This window comes from Giraffa tippelskirchi, chromosome 4 (assembly GCF_054371585.1).
Source record: "Giraffa tippelskirchi isolate mGirTip1 chromosome 4, T2T-mGirTip1v1.2.pri, whole genome shotgun sequence".
Taxonomy (NCBI): Eukaryota; Metazoa; Chordata; class Mammalia; order Artiodactyla; family Giraffidae; genus Giraffa; species Giraffa tippelskirchi.
Genome location: NC_137278.1, coordinates 41,515,491 through 41,533,657, shown reverse-complemented (window position 1 = coordinate 41,533,657; position 18,167 = coordinate 41,515,491). Strand labels below are relative to the sequence as shown.

Sequence of the window (18,167 nt, the reverse complement as noted above, 5' to 3'; positions counted from 1 at the left end):
AGACCTGGCGGTCACTTCCGGTTGGGGGAGAAGTTAGGCCGAAGGCGGGGCCGGGAAGAGGGAGGAGGAGGAAGAGGAACCAGACGGACAGTGGGTGCTCTAGGTTGTTCGGCAGCGGCTCCGGCTCTCTTCCGGGAGGACGATGGACAGCCAGGGCAGGAAGGTGGTGGTGTGCGACAACGGCACCGGGGTAAGCGCTCGGCGGGGAGACTGCAGCGGCTCCAGGCCGGGGCGCGGATGTGCTGGGGGCGCGCGGGCCTATAGCGCTCATGGCTGCACCTTTGGGCCCTCTGCCGCCCGGGCCAAGGGGCGCTGGCCAGCGCTTTCCGCCCGCGTGGGTGTGGGGCTCGAGCGGGCTGGACCCCTTAGTATCTCTGAGCCGGGCACTCCCGCAGCTCGGGGTCAGGACGGCGGGCGAGGCCGGCAATGGATGGGGTTCCCACCTGCTACCGGGCCGGGGCCGGCCCAGCGCTCTAGCCGCAGGAATTTGGCTAGAGGGCTGGAGGAATAAAAGGCTGGGCTTGTGAGTTGCGAAAGGGCTTCACTCTCCAGGGTCGCCGGTGTGTAAAAAGGAAAAAGAGCAAGAGGCCTTCCTCTTCCTGTATAGTTGAAGATACGGAACAGGAGGCAGGAAACGGGTTTAAAGAAAAAAGGGAAGTGCTGTCATGCAATGAACCTCAGTCCTTTCGCAGTGTTTGAGGCTTTTGTTGTTTTCTGAGAGGAGGGAAGGCCAGATCGGCTATGCATCATTTACTTTTTGTTCTCCATGCTGGAAATTTGGCCCAGGTGCAGCCCCGCAGAAACCAGTATGTTTCTGTGCTTGATCTTGATCCTTTAAGGCCCAAGTATTAATTCCACTAACCTTAGGGAAGTTAATCAGTTTGGGTTCCCCTCCTCCTTTTTTCCTTATTGGCAGACTACAGTTAATGTTAGTATTTAAGATCCTAAAAATGCAAACAATTGTAAAACTCAGAGTAAAACACTGATTTATACATTATTTGAAAGTTGTTTCTTTCAGTCGCCCTCCCCCCAATTTAAAAAAAAATGCATTTTAGGCAGCGAAGTCAGCAAATCAGAATACAGAACTGTTACTTATTTTGGATGAGTTCTGTAGTGATCACTTCCCCCTGCAGTACAGCAATTTCTAACCATTTTGAAGCTGCAGTATTTTGTCACTTTATCCCCTTTCTTTCATAAATGTAATATGTGAATTAAAGTAGATTCTGTATGAACTTCATCACTTTGGAAACTGGATCGTTGAGGGGAAAAAAGAGCTGATATTCACCGCCATAATACTGCCCTTGATTGAATTTTTACTAGCAATGATTATACTAGCTTTATCTGAACTAAGTTGAAAATGGAAGAGAGAAGAGTGTTATCGTCTAATGTGCCGTTCATACAAAATAGCATAGTACTTAAAAAGAGGCAGGTTCATCACTACAGAAACATGTTAAAAATTAATTTCCATTTATGTGCATGTTCTTTATTAAAGTTATTTATGTGTCCACAAATGTGTATGTGTATGAAAGTTTCAAAGGGATTTGTGAGAAATTTATGTTCATAGTGGTTATCTGTGAGACTAGGGATAAGAGTGAGGTCAGGTGGGAAGGACTTCATGACTCAATTATTGGAAAAATGTTCTTTGTTTTTTAACAAACTATGTAATGTTAAACTGTCTGTAAATGAAATTATAAACGTGTTCCTTTTACAGTTAAAACTCAGTTTAAAGGTGAAGTGAAGTCAGTCATGTCCGACTCTTTGCTACCCCATGGACTGTAGCCTACCGGGCTCCTCTCTCCATGGGATTCTCCAGGCAAGAATACTCGAGTGGGCTGCCATTTCCTTCTCCACCGGATCTTCCTGACCCAGGGATCGAACCCCGGGTCTCCCGAATTGCAGGCAGACGCTTTAACCTCTGAGCCACTGCTTTTTAAAAAAAAAAAAATGGCCTAATTCCCCCCTGTAGTCTCAAATGGACATCTAAATAAATGTAAATCTTTAAAAAATTGATACTAATGTATTTTTTTGTGACTAAGCCAGTTTTTTTTTTTTAGAAATTGAAGTCAGTTATATTTTAATGGATTCCTCCAGCCCTGAGCAGCCTTGATTAAAACAGGAGAGAAAGAAAATGTGGGCCAAGAGAAATACTTCCTCAGATCTCAGTGATGCTTTATTGAGACTGTGCTGCTAAGTACGGTTATCATCTTGATTTTACACACTTTCATCAGCCTTTTTGGAGAAGGAAATGGCAACCCACTCCAGTATTCTTGCCTGGAGAATCCCATGGACAATGATTATTAGGCTCATCAAAGGAGCCTGGTGGGCTATAGTCCATGGGGTCACAAAGAGTGGGACACAACTCAGTGACTAACACACACACCTCTTTGAAGGACAGTGAAACCAGTTTTTGTAGTATATGTCTTTTCATAATATTTAATTAAAAAAATTTTTTTTCCTCTTTCTTAAACTTTTTTTTTTTTTGGCTGTGTGGCATGTGGGGATCTTAGTTCCTTGGCTAGGGATGGAACCCACGCCCCCTATAGTGGAAGCACTGGACTGGCAGGGAAGTCCCATAATTAGTTTTATGTTACTGTTTCATTAGCTTGTTAGAAAACTCATTGTATATTTGATTAGCCTTATGTCTAATCTATAATTGAAGAATCTTGTTTCTTAAGACAAAAGATAAGTTACTGTGACATAAGTAGAAAAGTGTAGTTAATTCAAACAAAACCTTGTGTAATATTTGGCATTATATTTCTAATTACTTGAAATATCCAGATTTTCTATAGGACATGATTGACTTCATGAAGAAACGTCATGAAGAAAGCTCTGATGTAGTACATAGTCAAGAATGCTATGATATTTCTGAAAATTTAGAGAATTAGGAGCCACTTAGAGTCTGTATTTCTTATGCTTGATAGTCCTCTTGATTTTATTTAGGTACCTGATGGTCTAATGATTCCTCTATGATTAAGAAGATAATAAAATTTAGTTTCTAAAAATTTATGAGAATAGTTGTTACTCTAAAGCAACTTGCCTCTTAACACATTTTAGGTTTTAAAATTATAGGCCATTTGAGAAGTTGATTTTTTTTTTTTAAGCCTCTCTCAGTTGCACCCCACTCCAGTACTCTTGCCTGGAAAATCCCATGGATGGAGGAGCCTGGTAGGCTATAGTCCATGGGGTTGCTAAGAATCGGACAGGACTGAGCAACTTCACTTTCACTTTTCCCTTTCATGCACTGGAGAAGGAAATGGCAACCCACTCCAGTATTCTTGCGTGGAGAATCCCAGGGACGGGGGAGCCTGGTGGGCTGCCGTCTATGGGGTCGCACAGAGTCGGACACGACTGAAGTGACTTAGCAGCAGCAGTTCAGTTCAGTTGCTCAGTCGTGTCCGACTCCTCGCAACCTCATGAATCGCAGCACGCCAGGCCTCCCTGTCCATCTAAATCAAAAGCCGTATGATCACATGCCGGATTGTGGTCCTGCTCCTTGACCTCTCCAGCTCCCAAGCTGACCAGTGCCTCTGTAGGGCCTCCTAGAGGAGGAAAGCTCATCCAATTCCAATACCTTATGCACTTCATCCTCATAAACATCCAAACCTAAAATGGAGCCTGTGTAAACCGCCACCTAAAATAAAGCTGCGGAAAGTGGCCAGATAGGTGAAGATGTGGAGATCTGCTTCGGTTTAGGTGCCTTTCAAGGGTTGGGCCCAGGCCCCTGATGTGTATTCTTTTGCCAAACGTGAGTGATTTCATCAACATTGAGTTAGTTTACTGACAGTGAAGACTTCTGGAGTGCCTGCAGAATTTTTAGGGTCCAGTGATACAAAGTAGCTTGTAGTGTTAAGATAGTTACACTTTTTTTTTTTAATTGTACTTTTACAATTCATATTTGTAGTTGATTACAGCTTGCTTTCTCAGGCTTAAACAAATTTATATGTTGGATTTAGGAGTATTTGAAGTAGAACCAAATCAAAAGTAGATTTGGTTTAACCCTAGAAAATGCTTTGGAATAAACAGAATATTTTGGTGGTCTAAGATCAGAGTAATCACTATGCAATTAGATTATTATATCAGTGCCATTTGTTTAAAATAATAAAGGAAAAATACAAATTAAATAAGCCCAAATGAAGCTTTATAAATCCCAGTTTGTTTTTTGAGGGGAGAAAGATCCCTTTAGAGCAAATGTACATGGGCTTTTTTTTTTTCTTGAAAGAAAATTATATTGTTCATGATCTTACCATTTGATGACTCAGTGGGAAGTAAGGGAGCCTGTTTAAACCACAGTGCTATGAAGAGGAAACTATATATGGTAAAGTCTGTTTCTTAAACAGAGCCTTATTGCACATCGTGAGAGAAGAACTAAGTCACTAGGTCTTAAAATGATTGAAGTGGGGGGAGGTATTTCAAGAATTAAAGTTATGCCAAACAAGTAGTTTAGAAAAGAATATTTTCTTTGCATTTTATTACATTATGGTTTAGATCTTTAAAAAAAAAAAATACTGGCTTTTTTGCAATAAAGGAAATGCCAGGTTGTCTGTTGGTTATATATTACTGAGAAATAGATCATTGTAATTATATTCTTGTTATTTTAACTGCTAATGTGTTGACATCTGAAATAATGTGATGTAGTGCAGCTATTGCCATTTTGACCAAACACTAGTTCCCTGTAGGAATGCTAGCACTGGATTACTGCGGCAGCATCTACTTCCAATAAGCTACTGCTTAATCAGAATAAATAATTTCATTAATTAGTGATTGCTATCTTTAATTTGAACTAAAAGCCAGCTTTCCATTTGTTAATAATTTTTTAAAATATTTATTTTAATTAATGTATTTATTTGGCGGCACCAGGCTAGTTATGGCACATGGGATCTTTAGTTGTGGCATGTGGGATCTAGTTCCCTGATCCCTGGTCTCCCTGCATTGGGAATGCAGTCTTAGCCACTGGACCTCTAGAGAAGTTCCTTCATCTTTTAATAAAGCACAAGGGACTTGGCAAATATGTTGTCCTGTGAATTATACTCGAACAAGAATTTTACCTCCCCAGCCTCCTGGCTGCATGGGGCCGGGGACACGACTTGACTTAGGCTCTGTCCCAGGCTCCTCCTCCCCACCTTCGCCTAGTGTTAAGATCTCTCAGTTAAATCATTGGTTTACATTTAATATGCTGAAAATTGCCTTTACAAATGTGTAGATTCTTTTTTTCATTCATTTTATAATTTTCTTTAAGAACATTTATACCCATGGACACTTTTGACCCACCTAGGGTGTTTATCTGCTCATTATGTCACTACATAAAAGCTTAATGTGTACATTGTATTTGCTGTCTATATTTGGAATATATGTATAAATTATGACTAAAGCTGATACTTGTCTAGTGGTCATGACAGATTTTATTTATGTAGAAATTTGAATATAGTGGCATAATGAGAAGAGATTCTCTGGTCTTACATCTGATTTCAGTTCACAACAAGTGAGCTGGCTTTTGGCCTAAGGACTAGAGAGTTTGATTTAGAAGAGACGAAGTGTGAGAAGTTTTTTTCTTTTAATTTGAATAGACTAGAAAATACTAAGTAGTATTCTTTTCCTCTGCGGCAGTTGTCGCTCCAGCTCTTTCTGGGTCAGATTGATAAATTATTTGGGAAGATATTGTGGAAAAATGAACTAACACTTCTGAATTCTGTTCAACACTTTTTTTAGAGTAGGAAGTATATTGTTCTTTACTATCAACCACTATGCAAGTAGAGGTAGATATGAGCAAGCAGGGTATCTATTGCATATGCCATCATATCACACTAACTTCAGCCTTGGAAGGTAATCCAGAAAGAATTGTATCATGGTTTTAGGTTTTAGAAAACCTAGGTTCAGTGGTAAACTGAGCAGGACTAGGTTTTGTGGGTTTGGAAGAAAACCTATTTGAACGGAATATTTTATGTAAATTCTAAAATGTGAACGTGAATGAGGGGATATGAATTCAGGTGGTATTGGAAATGTGCAGTTTTTAAATTTTAGACAGATTTTTTTCAGACTAGTAGCTTCAGTCTGCTGAAGACATGATTTTAACATATTTTTTTAAAGCACTATTTTTGAAAGACTTGCAGTTATGCATGGCTGAATGTTCTAGGCTATTTATAATTAAATGTGGTTCATCAACATCATTTCTAACAAGGTTGTCTTTGAAATAGAAAAATTTTGCATTTTAGAGAGTTAGTCAGAAGTCAGTGAGTTTCAGATTGTTGCTAGCTTTTACCACCATCAAACAAAACAGTTCCTTGTATGTAACAGCTTTCTGTCCACTTTTGTGTTATTTCTGTCATATGTCACATTCAGGTATTGTTTTTCTCCTTAATTCTTCTAAGAGAATGTGGTGCCAAATCCATGGAACAATAGATTGTCTCAATATTGAACATATTCTCTATATTAAAATAATCATAGTATTGTACTCTTGAGTCAGCAGCAAAACTTTTCATTTTTATTGATCAGTTAAATAATATGCACCTAGTATGTGTCAGACACTGTTCTAGGTTTTTGGGATTCATCAGTAGACACAAAAGTGTTTGCACAGTGTACTGTACATTGAACAAAATCTTGTTAAGGGAATGGTAGAGGTTGATGACAGCTCCTCTCTTCTTCCTCCCACCCTGAAGTTTTTAACTGCCTTTTCCCTTGTAATGGCTGCTCTTAAAAATAAGGCTAAACAGACTGTATTATTGATATAAACATTAAAAACCCTTGGTTCTATTTTCAGTTCTACTGTAGTGGTTAAATCTCCTAGTGTATCTGTTTCTTATTCATAAAGTGGAAATATTATTAGAATCAATGCTACATCCTCATTGGAGAAGTACACTATCCGAATATGAACTTATGTCACCTGGTATTACTAAATGTTTCTCTAAATATAAAAATGTAAATAGCCAAAAATGCCTAATAAATGTTTATTTTAACTTGATGCTGGTCCAGATGCCATTTGATTTTCCCATTTTGGAAAATGGTGTTACTTAACGTGAATTGCTAGACATGAATGAAAGCCTGCTTTTTTGTTCTGTTCATTTTCTGACATTTCTTTTAAAAATCCTTAGCATTCATTGAATGCATTTGTCCCTTCCTTGCTGTGCGTCAAGGCAGCAGGTTCCAGCATGCACTGCCTAGCTTAGCTCCCTTGAGGCTTTCCCTAAGTTAAGAGTTAACCAGTCAAGAAATGGGAACTCCAGTAGTCGTGCCGTGAAGGAAACAAATGGAGGGTATGATAGATGGGGTGATTACTTTAGGTAATTTGAAAGCACCGAAAGTTCAGAATATTGTATAAATGCAAAGCAGTACTTTTCAGATACAGTTTTGGATAATACTGTAAAGACTTTGACACTAACCCACTTTTACTGTTCTTTTCCAGTTTGTGAAGTGTGGATATGCAGGCTCTAACTTTCCAGAACACATCTTCCCAGCTTTGGTTGGAAGACCTATTATCAGATCGACCACCAAAGTGGGAAACATTGAAATCAAGGTAATATTTTATTTATTGATAAATGAGGAGCAAAACCTACTTAAGTGTTCTTTGAATTAAGTAGTTTTAAAATGTGATACCTTGAAAAGCAAAGGAGGAGGGCTGAATTTCTTATATTTTAAATTTTTATCAACACGTGAAGAAAGGCACAGAAACTGAAAGTAATTTCGTCTGACTTTTAAGTATAGCTTGATGGCGTTACTCTCTGAATACAATAAAAATAAGATTTTTATGTTGATGTGAATGCTGTATTAGTGACTTAAAATCCTATAATATAATTTTAAAAGAAGTCAACCTGGTATTTTTATGTCTTTCAATTCCATATATTTGTCATTCAGTGTTAGTGTCTCTTTGGGAGCTGAAACTTCTCCTTCCATGTTCTCATGGCCTGATACTCCTACATTTTTATATAGCTAGCCAGGAAAAATAGAGTGTGCATCTTATTGGTTCCTTTTTTCACCAATATAACTGATTTCCATAGTGTGCAGGAGGAAGCTGTGCAAGTCTTTATTTGACCTTGCATCATTTATCTTAGGACAAGGAGAAGGGAAGGAACGTTGTCATTGCCTACGTACCGTTCTTAACATGAGATTGGACCCTAATAGATTTTTATCTTCTATTGAAGGAGTTGGAAATCAAAAGGGAGTTACAATGTTTTAAGGGGAAAAAAAAAAGAACAATCAAAAGTCGGTGGTTACCACTTGACTTAAAATCAGGATCAGGTTAGCTTATAGGAAATGTAGTAGAATTTAGAAGCCATTTTATGAATCATTTGTGAACAGACTAGCGTCATTGGTCCTATCTGGACAGTCCTTGGCAAGACTTCAGAGAGTTTGTTAGGTTGTAAGTTAAGGTACCCGTCTTGGGGGCGTTTATTTGAGGTGTCTAGGAAGCTGGTAATAGTAGACATTTGCTGCTTAAGAGCCCTCTGCTGTTGGGACTAGAGAATTGAGTTACACGATGAATAAAAACACAAACTGAAACTTAGGTTCTGTGATAATTTTTTTAAAGACTTAAAAGAGTGAGTGATTCTGGCCTCTGTTTTATTACAAAACTCTCAACATGAGAGTTTTTTGGTTTGGGTTTGGTTTTTTTTTTTTTAGGGTCTTTTGGGAATTTTATAGAATCCCATATTCTCCTTTTGTTAACTCCTTTCGTTCTGATTGAATTCCATCTTAAATGAACTTCAGCTTAAAATTTAGCTAATAATAGTGATAAGGAAAAAGTTTTTTTTTTAATAATGTTGAAAGTCACTTTTATTCAGTATCAGCCTTTTAAAGAAGAATGGCTTTTTAATATACTTTATGGAGAATAACATTTTTGAAGTATTAAGCTACATCACATATAGCTATTTTTATTGTCCAACATAGTCACAAATAATTACCTATATTTTTCACTCCCACTTTTCTTGCTTTTTAAGGGCAAGTGATAGAAATGAGACTAGGAGATACTCAAATAAGACATTTTTGCTAAGGAATTCCCCAGTAGCATTTGCTTGTATGGTTTGTCAGCCTGTTAGGTTGGTTTACTTCTGTTCAATCTGCTTAATCTTTTTAAGTCTTTCAAGTTAATTTGTTCTTCCAGTAGAAAACAGTGAAAGAAAAGAGAACTGTGTCAAATTTAACTTGACTACTAGAGCTTGGAAAATCACTCTAAACACCCTTTACCTACTCCGCTAGACCTTTTCTGCTGTTTATTTTCCTTAATTAAGGTTCTTAAATTCAGTAACAAATGAAAGAAATTTGACTTTTTTGGAATACCTATGCCTAGTGGATTGATTTATACTTTTTGTGTCTTGTTACCTAAAATGTGGTAGACTGAAAACTGGAAATTTAAATTTAAAGTTTAATGAGTTAACTTTCATTCAGGAGTAATAACTGTCCGTGTTAATTTGGCCCTAATTATTAACTCCGTAAACTGTAGTAGTACTGCATCTGCCTCGACCTAATTTGTCTGTATTGCTTGTATGTTTAAAAATTTCAGTGAGGATTTTATTTAGGCCTTTTCTGACTCTTACTTCTACCTTCTCTCTCTTCACCTTTCTTGACCTGTTGAAGTAGAATAACAAAAAGATGGTAAGTGAGGTTACACACATGCTCTCTGTTTGTTTTCCACTTTTGCTTGGTGGGACAGTAGTTGTTGTTTTGTGTCCCTTTAGTATTGGGGAGGGGGGTGATTCCATATTTTAATTTCTAAGTACTTTGATTTTTAACCTTTTTCATTGCTTCAATTTGGTAGCAACTAATTAAGTCCTATACTCTCCTGATTGCATACAATGGACCAAACCAGAACTAATTACTAACATAGTTTTGAATTGTTTTCCTTGTGTTTTTTGTAGATGAATGTTACGATTAAATGGAATGTAGTGTGCATTATGTTAGAAACCAAGTGGCTTTCTTTAGGATATGTGTGATCCAGAAAAGTGGAGTGAAGTTGTTGCATTTGGATCAATTCACTTTACTGACTGCTGTTAAATTGAACGTTGCCTGTCATAGCCTGTATATGTATATATTTGCATCTGGTACAGTATCATATGTGTATTTAATAAACTAGGTAAGATTGTAATGTGCAAATGAACTATAAATAGTAAAGGAGAGAAAAAGATTAATTTGTTTCCTGTATTATCCTTATTTATGAGCAGATTTTACATTATCTGATTATAAGTAAGAAAAAGGTAGAAGTCTTGAAAGACTTTTCCATTGACAGTGGATTTTCCCTCTAAATAAATACGATTGTGCCTTTTTCATTTGAACTAGAACTAGACACCTCCCTGCAATTTAGTCTTTTATTATATTTTTCTGTGATAGTCTTAAGTTTTTCTATAGTAGATATTCTCAAGTTTGTTTTTAATATTATTTGTAAATAGCTTTGACAGAGATAAATATCAGGCCTTTCTAGTGATAAGTATTTTAGCTAGTAACAGTAACTAGTTAAACTAGTGGCAAGTTTTCTTTTGAATAAACAAAAACATGGAAAACTGGAAATTACTATATTCTAAATAAAAGATCATGCATTTATCTTAAAATCCTAAGGAGATTAAGAAAAGAGAGTACTTGCAGAGAACTCTTTAATATTTTTTATGAAATTTCTTTCTAGGAATTTAATTGTGGTTTTAGAGTATATTTGCTCTAATTTCCAATTTGAGGTGACATTGTTCAGAATGATTCTTGGCATATCTCATCTACACTGCTTGCTTTTTATAAAATATAAATGCCTTTAAAACAGCATCTCAGACAGTTACTGTAATTTTTCATTTTTTCAGATAATAGGTGATGGTTTAGGCTTGAGGTCCAGTGATGAGGTGGGTGGTGTAAAAAAAAAAACCAAGGCCTGATCTGACCACTTGTAATTTTGATCTTGGAGATGAAGGCAAGTTCCATAAAACTCTTAGCATTTTGAAGTTTTGGAAGTTGAAATGTTCTAGGGAAAACTATGTTTTAGGATTTTTTGAAATAAAATTTTAGATAAATTTTTGAATTAGGTAGCTTGAGTTACTCAAGAATGTTTGCACTAATTTGACAAGTTAATACTTGTTTTCCTCCATTTTAAATGTCCTCTTTGTTCAGAGGGATGGTAAGATACTCGATGCCAGATGTTTCTTTCAGTTAATTCTTGATAGTATGTGTGCCCTAGAAGTAGCTACATACACTTTTATTTTGAGTTGGTATTAGATCAGACATACGTAGGCCCCTATTCTTGCATGGAATAAGAACTAAATAGTCAGATGTAATTAGACCAGATTTATACTAAATTTGTTGAAATATAGTTGTGAATATGTATCAGTGATATAAACCATCTTAATTATCTAATCTATTATTACCTTGTATAACACAAAGATATAGTCCAGAAAAAAGTAACCAACATTGTATATTAAATTATGTTGATGACCAGAAGTCATATAGGTATTTGGAGATATATATTCCTCCCCCTGACATTTTATTATGAAGTGTTTGGAATACACAGCAAAGTTAAAAGAATTTTACCATGAAACCCATACATCCATCACCTAGATTCTGACATTAATGTTTACTATACTGATATATCACATGTCTATCCATTTATCCATCTGTCAGTCCATCAGTGTATCTTGTCTTTCAGTGTATTTAAAATTAACAGTATTCTTCTCCCTAAGTAATTCAACAAATGCATGTCATTTACTAGAGTTCTCTAATATAAGAGTTTTAGTTTTTCATTTTTGTATCAGATAATTCTAAATAGTTAATATTTAAGAAATTTGAGTATTAAGGCACAGTACATTAATTTTATATGAAATTTAGTTGCAACAGAAACATTTTAGTGAATATTTCTAGCATCTGCTTTAATGTTTGTCCTTTTTGTTGCTTTCAGTGGATTTTCCAGTGGGTTTTTTTTTTTTTGGTTGTTGTTGTTGTCTTTAAATAGAGTCCTCACCCTGGTTTCTTTCTTATCTCTTTTTTTTTAATCATTATTTAAAAATTTTTTAAAGTCATATATTTATTTAAACCTCTGTTTTAAAACATCTTAAGATCTTACAGCAAATAGTAGCTATTTTTGATACTAGGATTTTTTTTCTAAATTCATCAGTATATGTTTAAATCAGGATTATTTAGTATTTTGACTAGCCAATTTTTAGAGTAAATTTTAATTCTGAGACATCATTAGCCTTATACACATAAAATTTGACTTTGAAATGTGGGTTATCTTAAGTATGCGCTCATTGGAGACAAGACTTGTGAGTATTCTGCTTCTTGGGTGATGGCGTAGTTTTCCAGTATTATACTTTAAGATTGGAAATGTTGCTTATGAGATAATTTTAAAGAAGAATTTCTTCTCTGTATCTTAATTTTTTGTATTTCTACAAATTATCTTTCATTTTGGTGAGGCACATATTGAAGCTTAATTTCAGTTCTAATTGAGGCATATCTAGGTAGATGTTTGTGAAATTTACAAGTTTGTGGTGCATATATCCATTATTCCAGTATAATAAAAATCATTTTATATTTTGCTTCTCATAATGCTGTATAGTACTACACTTATCATTTTGATATTTAGTACAAAGAAATGTGCTGCATGCATTGAGCATTTTTCTACAAGATTTTTTTTTCCCCTGATGTGCTATCTCACATATCACAGGCCTTATTTTTTGAACATTTGAGCAAAAGAAAGAGATGAAACCTCATACAAACCCCTCCAAAATATGAAAATGTGGGGTTTATTTGTGCTAATGCTCTTCTTTTGGAAACTTATTTATTAAAGGTAAGGTCAATTTATTGATTTAAACCACATTGTACCTAAAAACTTTGATTATTCATGATTAAGATTTGCAAGCCATTGTTCATGAAAGGGAAGATCTTTTTAACTTGTGGAATGAAGAAATTTATCTGAAAGTGCCAAAAATATTAAAATTAATTATTCCCCAGTTTTCCAAAATATGAGAGGATAATTTTCTGACGGTATTTTATGCAAAAATTTGGCCTAAAGCTTTGATATTATAATTTTCTAGGATCTTATGGTTGGTGATGAGGCAAGTGAATTACGCTCAATGTTAGAAGTTAATTACCCTATGGAAAATGGCATAGTACGAAATTGGGATGACATGAAACACCTGTGGGACTACACATTTGGACCAGAAAAACTTAACATAGATACCAGGAATTGTAAAATTTTACTCACAGAACCTCCTATGAACCCAACCAAAAACAGAGAGAAGATTGTAGAGGTAAGTTTTTAGATGGGTTGTGCATATATGTGCTTCTGTGATGTGATATTAAAGCAAATTTTTTTGTTTTATCTTACCTCTGTTGCTGAGAATAAAGGAGATAAGAATAATTGTTACTTTCTCTCAGATCCTGTTTATTGAGCACCTAAGTAATATGTTAGTCATTATAAGTAGAATATACCAGTAAACAAAGCAAAATCCTGCTGCTATGGAATTTACCCTCTAGCAGGGGAAAATAGACCGGAAAAAAAGTGAGTTAATTGAATGGTTTATTAGAAGGTATTAGATGCTAAAGGAGGGGTGGGAAAGAGTAAGGGAGATCGGGCATGTAGGAAGGCTGCATTTTTCATAGGTTGTGGTAGTACGTGTCTGTAAGGTGATACTTAAACGGAGGGAGTTAGCCGGTAACTAACTGGGGGAAAAACATTCCAGGCAAAGGGAGTAACCACTGTAAAGCTCTTGAAATGGGAGCAAGTGTGGGAGAGCAACAGGAGATGAGGTGGGAGAAATAATGGGGCCAAATCATCTAGGGCCTTATAGGCTCGTATAGAAAATTAGATTTAAACTCTGAGTGAAATGTAGGGCTATTACAAGGAAGAGCTATTACAGATTGAGGTTTCTATGGCTGCTGCGTTGAAGTAGAACATAAGGAGGCAAGAGTAGAAGAAAGACAAGTTTGGAGACTTTTTCAGTTATCTAGACACCAGATAAAAGTTGGCTTAAAGCTCAACGTTCAGAAAACTAAGATCATGGCATCTGGTCCCATCACTTTGTGGGAAATAGATGGAAAAACAGTGGAAACAGTGGCTGACTTTATTTTTGGGGGCTCCAAAATCACTGCAGATGGTGATTGCAGCCATGAAATTAAAAGACACTTACTCCTTGGAAGGAAAGTTATGACCAACCTAGATAGCATATTAAAAAGCAGAGACATTACTTTGCCAACAAAGGTCTGTCTAGTCATGTATGGATGTTGAGAGTTGGACTGTGAAGAAAGCTGAGCAGTGAAGAATTGATGCTTTTGAACTGTGGTGTTGGAGAAGACTCTCGAGAGTCCCTTGGACTGCAAGGAGATCCAACCAGTCCATCCTAAAGGAGATCAGTCCTGGGTGTTCATTGGAAGGACTGATGTTGAAGCTGAAACTCCAATACTTTGGCCATCTGATGCGAAGAACTGACTCATTTGAAAAGACCCTGATGCTGGGAAGGATTGGGGGCAGGAGGAGAAGGGGACGACAGAGGATGAGATGGTTGGATGGCATCACTGACTCGATGGACATGGGTTTGGGTAAATTCCTGGAATTGGTGATGGACAGGGAGGCCTGTCGTGCTGCGGTTCATGGGGTGGCAAAGAGTCAGACACGACTGAGCGACTGAACTGAACTGAGACACCAAATAATGATGATTAGGATTAGGGGTAATAGCAGAGAAGGTAATGAGAAGTGGCCAGATTGTGGCTCTGTTTTGAAGGTAGGGCCAAAAAAAAAACCTGATTTCTTAAATACATGTGATAGAAAGGTAACTCCGAAAGTTGCTCTTGAGCAAAGACTGAGAGTAGAACAGGATTTGGGAGGGAAATGGATCAGGAGTTCAGTTTTGGACATGTTAGGTTTTCTTTAGACAGCCAAGCAAAAATGGTTACATATATAAGGTCAAGTTCAGGAGAAAAGTCTGAGACTGGAGGTATAAACTTGGGAGTCACGAAGATATAGATAATATAGTTAAACAAAGAAGTGATAGCATACAGTGGGGAGAATACTGAGGGCCAGGGAGATGGGAGGGCTCGGGAAAGGAGGTGGAAACAGTAATGAGGTAGGCAGTTACAGAGAGCAAAAAGTCTACATTCTTAATACTTTAGATAGGTAACTTTTCAACAGTTATCTTTCATTTTGTTATATATGAGGTAGAAATTTTTAATTACTTTGTATTTTATTAGCTTTCCAGATACTGCTTAATGTAAGTAAATATTCTGTTTTACTCATTGACTATGTTGAGATGTAGATGGAAATTTTAGAAGAGATTTAAAATTTTTGTATTTTCAAATTTTGATATCGTGGTTTTAGCTACAGAATCCATATCATTTCCTATGGTTCATATTTTATTTATTTTTTTTCTCCTAGCCACCCCTGAAACTATGAAAGATGGGCTTTATTGCATTTATATTTTAATTGTGCTTTATACTTTCTAAATGATTTATAGTCACTAATAGTTTGTAATAGATAAGTGGTCATATAATTGCTTTTTATTTTTAGCAATGAATTGCAAAAACAGAGTGCAGAGATATTTTTGAATTAAATCAAGAGGTTACCAGACAAGGAAACCTCTTTTAAAAATTAATACAGTAGCAGAATGGAAACCAAGTTTTCTTTCAAGTGAAAATTCAGGGAGATGGCATTTGCTATTTAGTGGATAACATCATATCTGTCATCCACTAACCAACTATTTGACTAGGACAGATACTTTTTTAATCTGCAAAAATGGCAAGAATTAGTCTTACTGCACACTCTTAAGGTCTCTTCTTAGTTTAATGCTTTTTACTTGTAAGTACAAATTTGACTATGACTGATAATGCCCCATTTTAATCTCATTCAGGAAGTTGTTTCTGAACTACAAATACTTCTTAATGATCTTATGAATAAAAACAAATTTTGACAGACTGTCAAGTTGATGAATGCAAATACAGTTGACCTTTGAACAACACAAGGGTGCCAATTCCCCTCAGTCAGAATTTGTGTAAAACTTTATAATTTGCCCTCTGTATCCCAGGTTCTGCATCCCTGGATTCAGCTCATCTCGGATCATGTAATGGTGTAGTATTTATTTATTGAAAAAAATCTGCAACTAAATGAACCTGCACAATTCAGAATGACCTGTGTTGTTCAAGGGTCAGCTGTATAGCATTTCTCTTCCATTTTCATCCCCGTAGCAGGAGATAAAGGATGATGGAATAGAATACTAGTAGGAAAATTTAGTTGCTTAATTGATGAGTTTGTGTTTCAGAGTTTTAAAATTTATTTATTTATTAGGATTTAAAATTTTTTAAAATTTAGTTTTATTGAAATATGATTGATTTACAATGCTGTGTTAAGTTTCAGGTATACAGCATAGTGATGTAGAGGGTTTTTTGTTTTGTTTTGGCTATGGCATGTGGGATCTTAGTTCCCTGACCAGGGATCATGCCCCCCAGCAGTGGAAACAGAGTTTTAACCACTGGACCACTATGGAATTCCCCAGAGTTGTAAAAATTTAAATTGTATATAATTCTCATTGTGGTCAGTTGTAAAATTTCTAAATATCAGATATTCATAGTGGTAGTCTGCACTGCCAGTCAATGAATGCTAACTGTGGATGACAGAAAATCCTACGGAATATTCCCGGCCAACCTGCAATACAGACAATGAGCAGCATTGTCTCAGAGTAAGCAGTATCTTACAGTGTCTTACATTAAGCAGTATCTGTGAAGGAGCTCCTCCTCCTTGCAGTGGACCTCAGCATAGGGTGAAGCGCAGCCTTGCTCCCCTGGGGAGCGCAGACTCAGCAGCTGAGCAGCTTCTGGGTCTGCCAGCATTCAAGAATTGTTCGGTTTTGTTTCCCTGCTGTACCGTTTATTAACCTGGAGGTAGAGTCACAGTCTCGCTTGGCCCAGGTTGAGGGAAAGGGATGGGAAGGTTGGCAGTTAAGTAGTTTGTATAGTTTGTCTTTGAATTAAAAGACAGTTCCCTTAAGGGACATAAGTTGAGAAAGTCTTGTTCAAAAACAGAACACTTTCTTTCACTCTAATCTGCCATTAGCTAAAATCTCTCAGAAATCTTTGCTTTGTAGCACTTAAGAAATGCTTGGGGCCTCAGTGTGTATTAAAAAGAAAAGTCCGTCCCCAAAGTTGGGGCTCTCTGACAGCAGAACTTTAATAAACGCAAGAAACAGCTGAAAAGAATGGAAGATTCATTTGGCTCCTTTGATTCTATTTTGATCAGCTAATCCACTCTGGCCATCAAGAAAACATATATTAATATATATATATTACATTATACATATAATGTAATTTCTAAATACTAATGTTCTCACTTTCCTTTTGCACTTTCAGGTGATGTTTGAAACTTACCAGTTTTCTGGTGTGTATGTAGCCATCCAGGCAGTCCTGACTTTGTATGCTCAAGGTAGGTGAAGCTTAACTTTCAGTATCATTAATTCAGCAAACATATGTTACGTGTATTTTATGTCGGAGGAATTTGATTTCTTAGGAAGTTTTAAGTCCCAGAAAGCACAGTTTTATATATTTATATTTATTCAAATATTCCACAGTTTGTCAACTAAAATATACACATTTTTATTTTCTTTACTAAACAATGAAGGACTTAAGAAGAAACTTGTCAGTTTTTTCATAAATAGGAAGTTCCTTCTTTTAGGCTATTTAAAGTAAGAAAATTTTTGAAGGGAAGAATGAACATGGAATCTGTCCTCAGAATTGTCCAGAATTTAAAAAAGCCATAAAGGTTCATATAAAATTATGTTTGTCAAATACATAATAGATGAAATATAAAGGAAAAGGCAGACATTTGAGAGTACCTTCCCAACTTTTGAAGTGGATTTAATGTAGGGGACCTACTTTTACTTTGTTTTCTTGGTACTGCCATTAGTAACTGCCTCCGTATCTACTGGGAATAAAATAGTAGCCATGTAGGGAGAATTCTGTATCCTGATGATCTTGTGGAGAACTTGAGAGGCCATCAGATACGTGCACAGAGCCTGTTGGGCACTTAAAATGTAAAGATCCCTCAAGAAGTTAGACTCTTAATGGGGAAGAGATACAGAAATTGATTCAGCATGTCAGAGAAGGTTTCTGAAGGAGTTGACAACCAAATGTCAAGCCTTAGTACTTAAGCAGTGTATGACAGTACAGTCAACCCTTGAACAGTGCTGATTTGAACTGTGTGACTCCACTTATACGTGGATATTTTTCAG

At 36.4% G+C, this 18,167-nt stretch overlaps 1 protein-coding gene across 3 annotated transcripts in view; it reads left to right on the top strand.

The window, feature by feature from the left end:
• Positions 1 to 57: 57 nt before the first annotated feature.
• The window catches only part of ACTR2 (actin related protein 2), a 36,908-nt gene continuing 18,798 nt past the window's right edge, over positions 58 to 18,167 (top strand). For 2 of the 3 annotated variants that reach the window (XM_081588307.1, XM_081588305.1), the window contains exons 1-4: positions 58 to 190; positions 7,397 to 7,507; positions 12,990 to 13,205; positions 17,290 to 17,362. In XM_081588307.1, the coding sequence (XP_081444433.1) occupies positions 143 to 190; positions 7,397 to 7,507; positions 12,990 to 13,205; positions 17,290 to 17,362 (448 nt within the window). In that variant the 5' untranslated portion in view covers positions 58 to 142. Of the gene's footprint in view, positions 191 to 7,396; positions 7,508 to 9,567; positions 9,583 to 12,989; positions 13,206 to 17,289; positions 17,363 to 18,167 lie in introns of all 3 variants that reach the window. The other variant, XM_081588306.1, reaches the window with a different exon arrangement.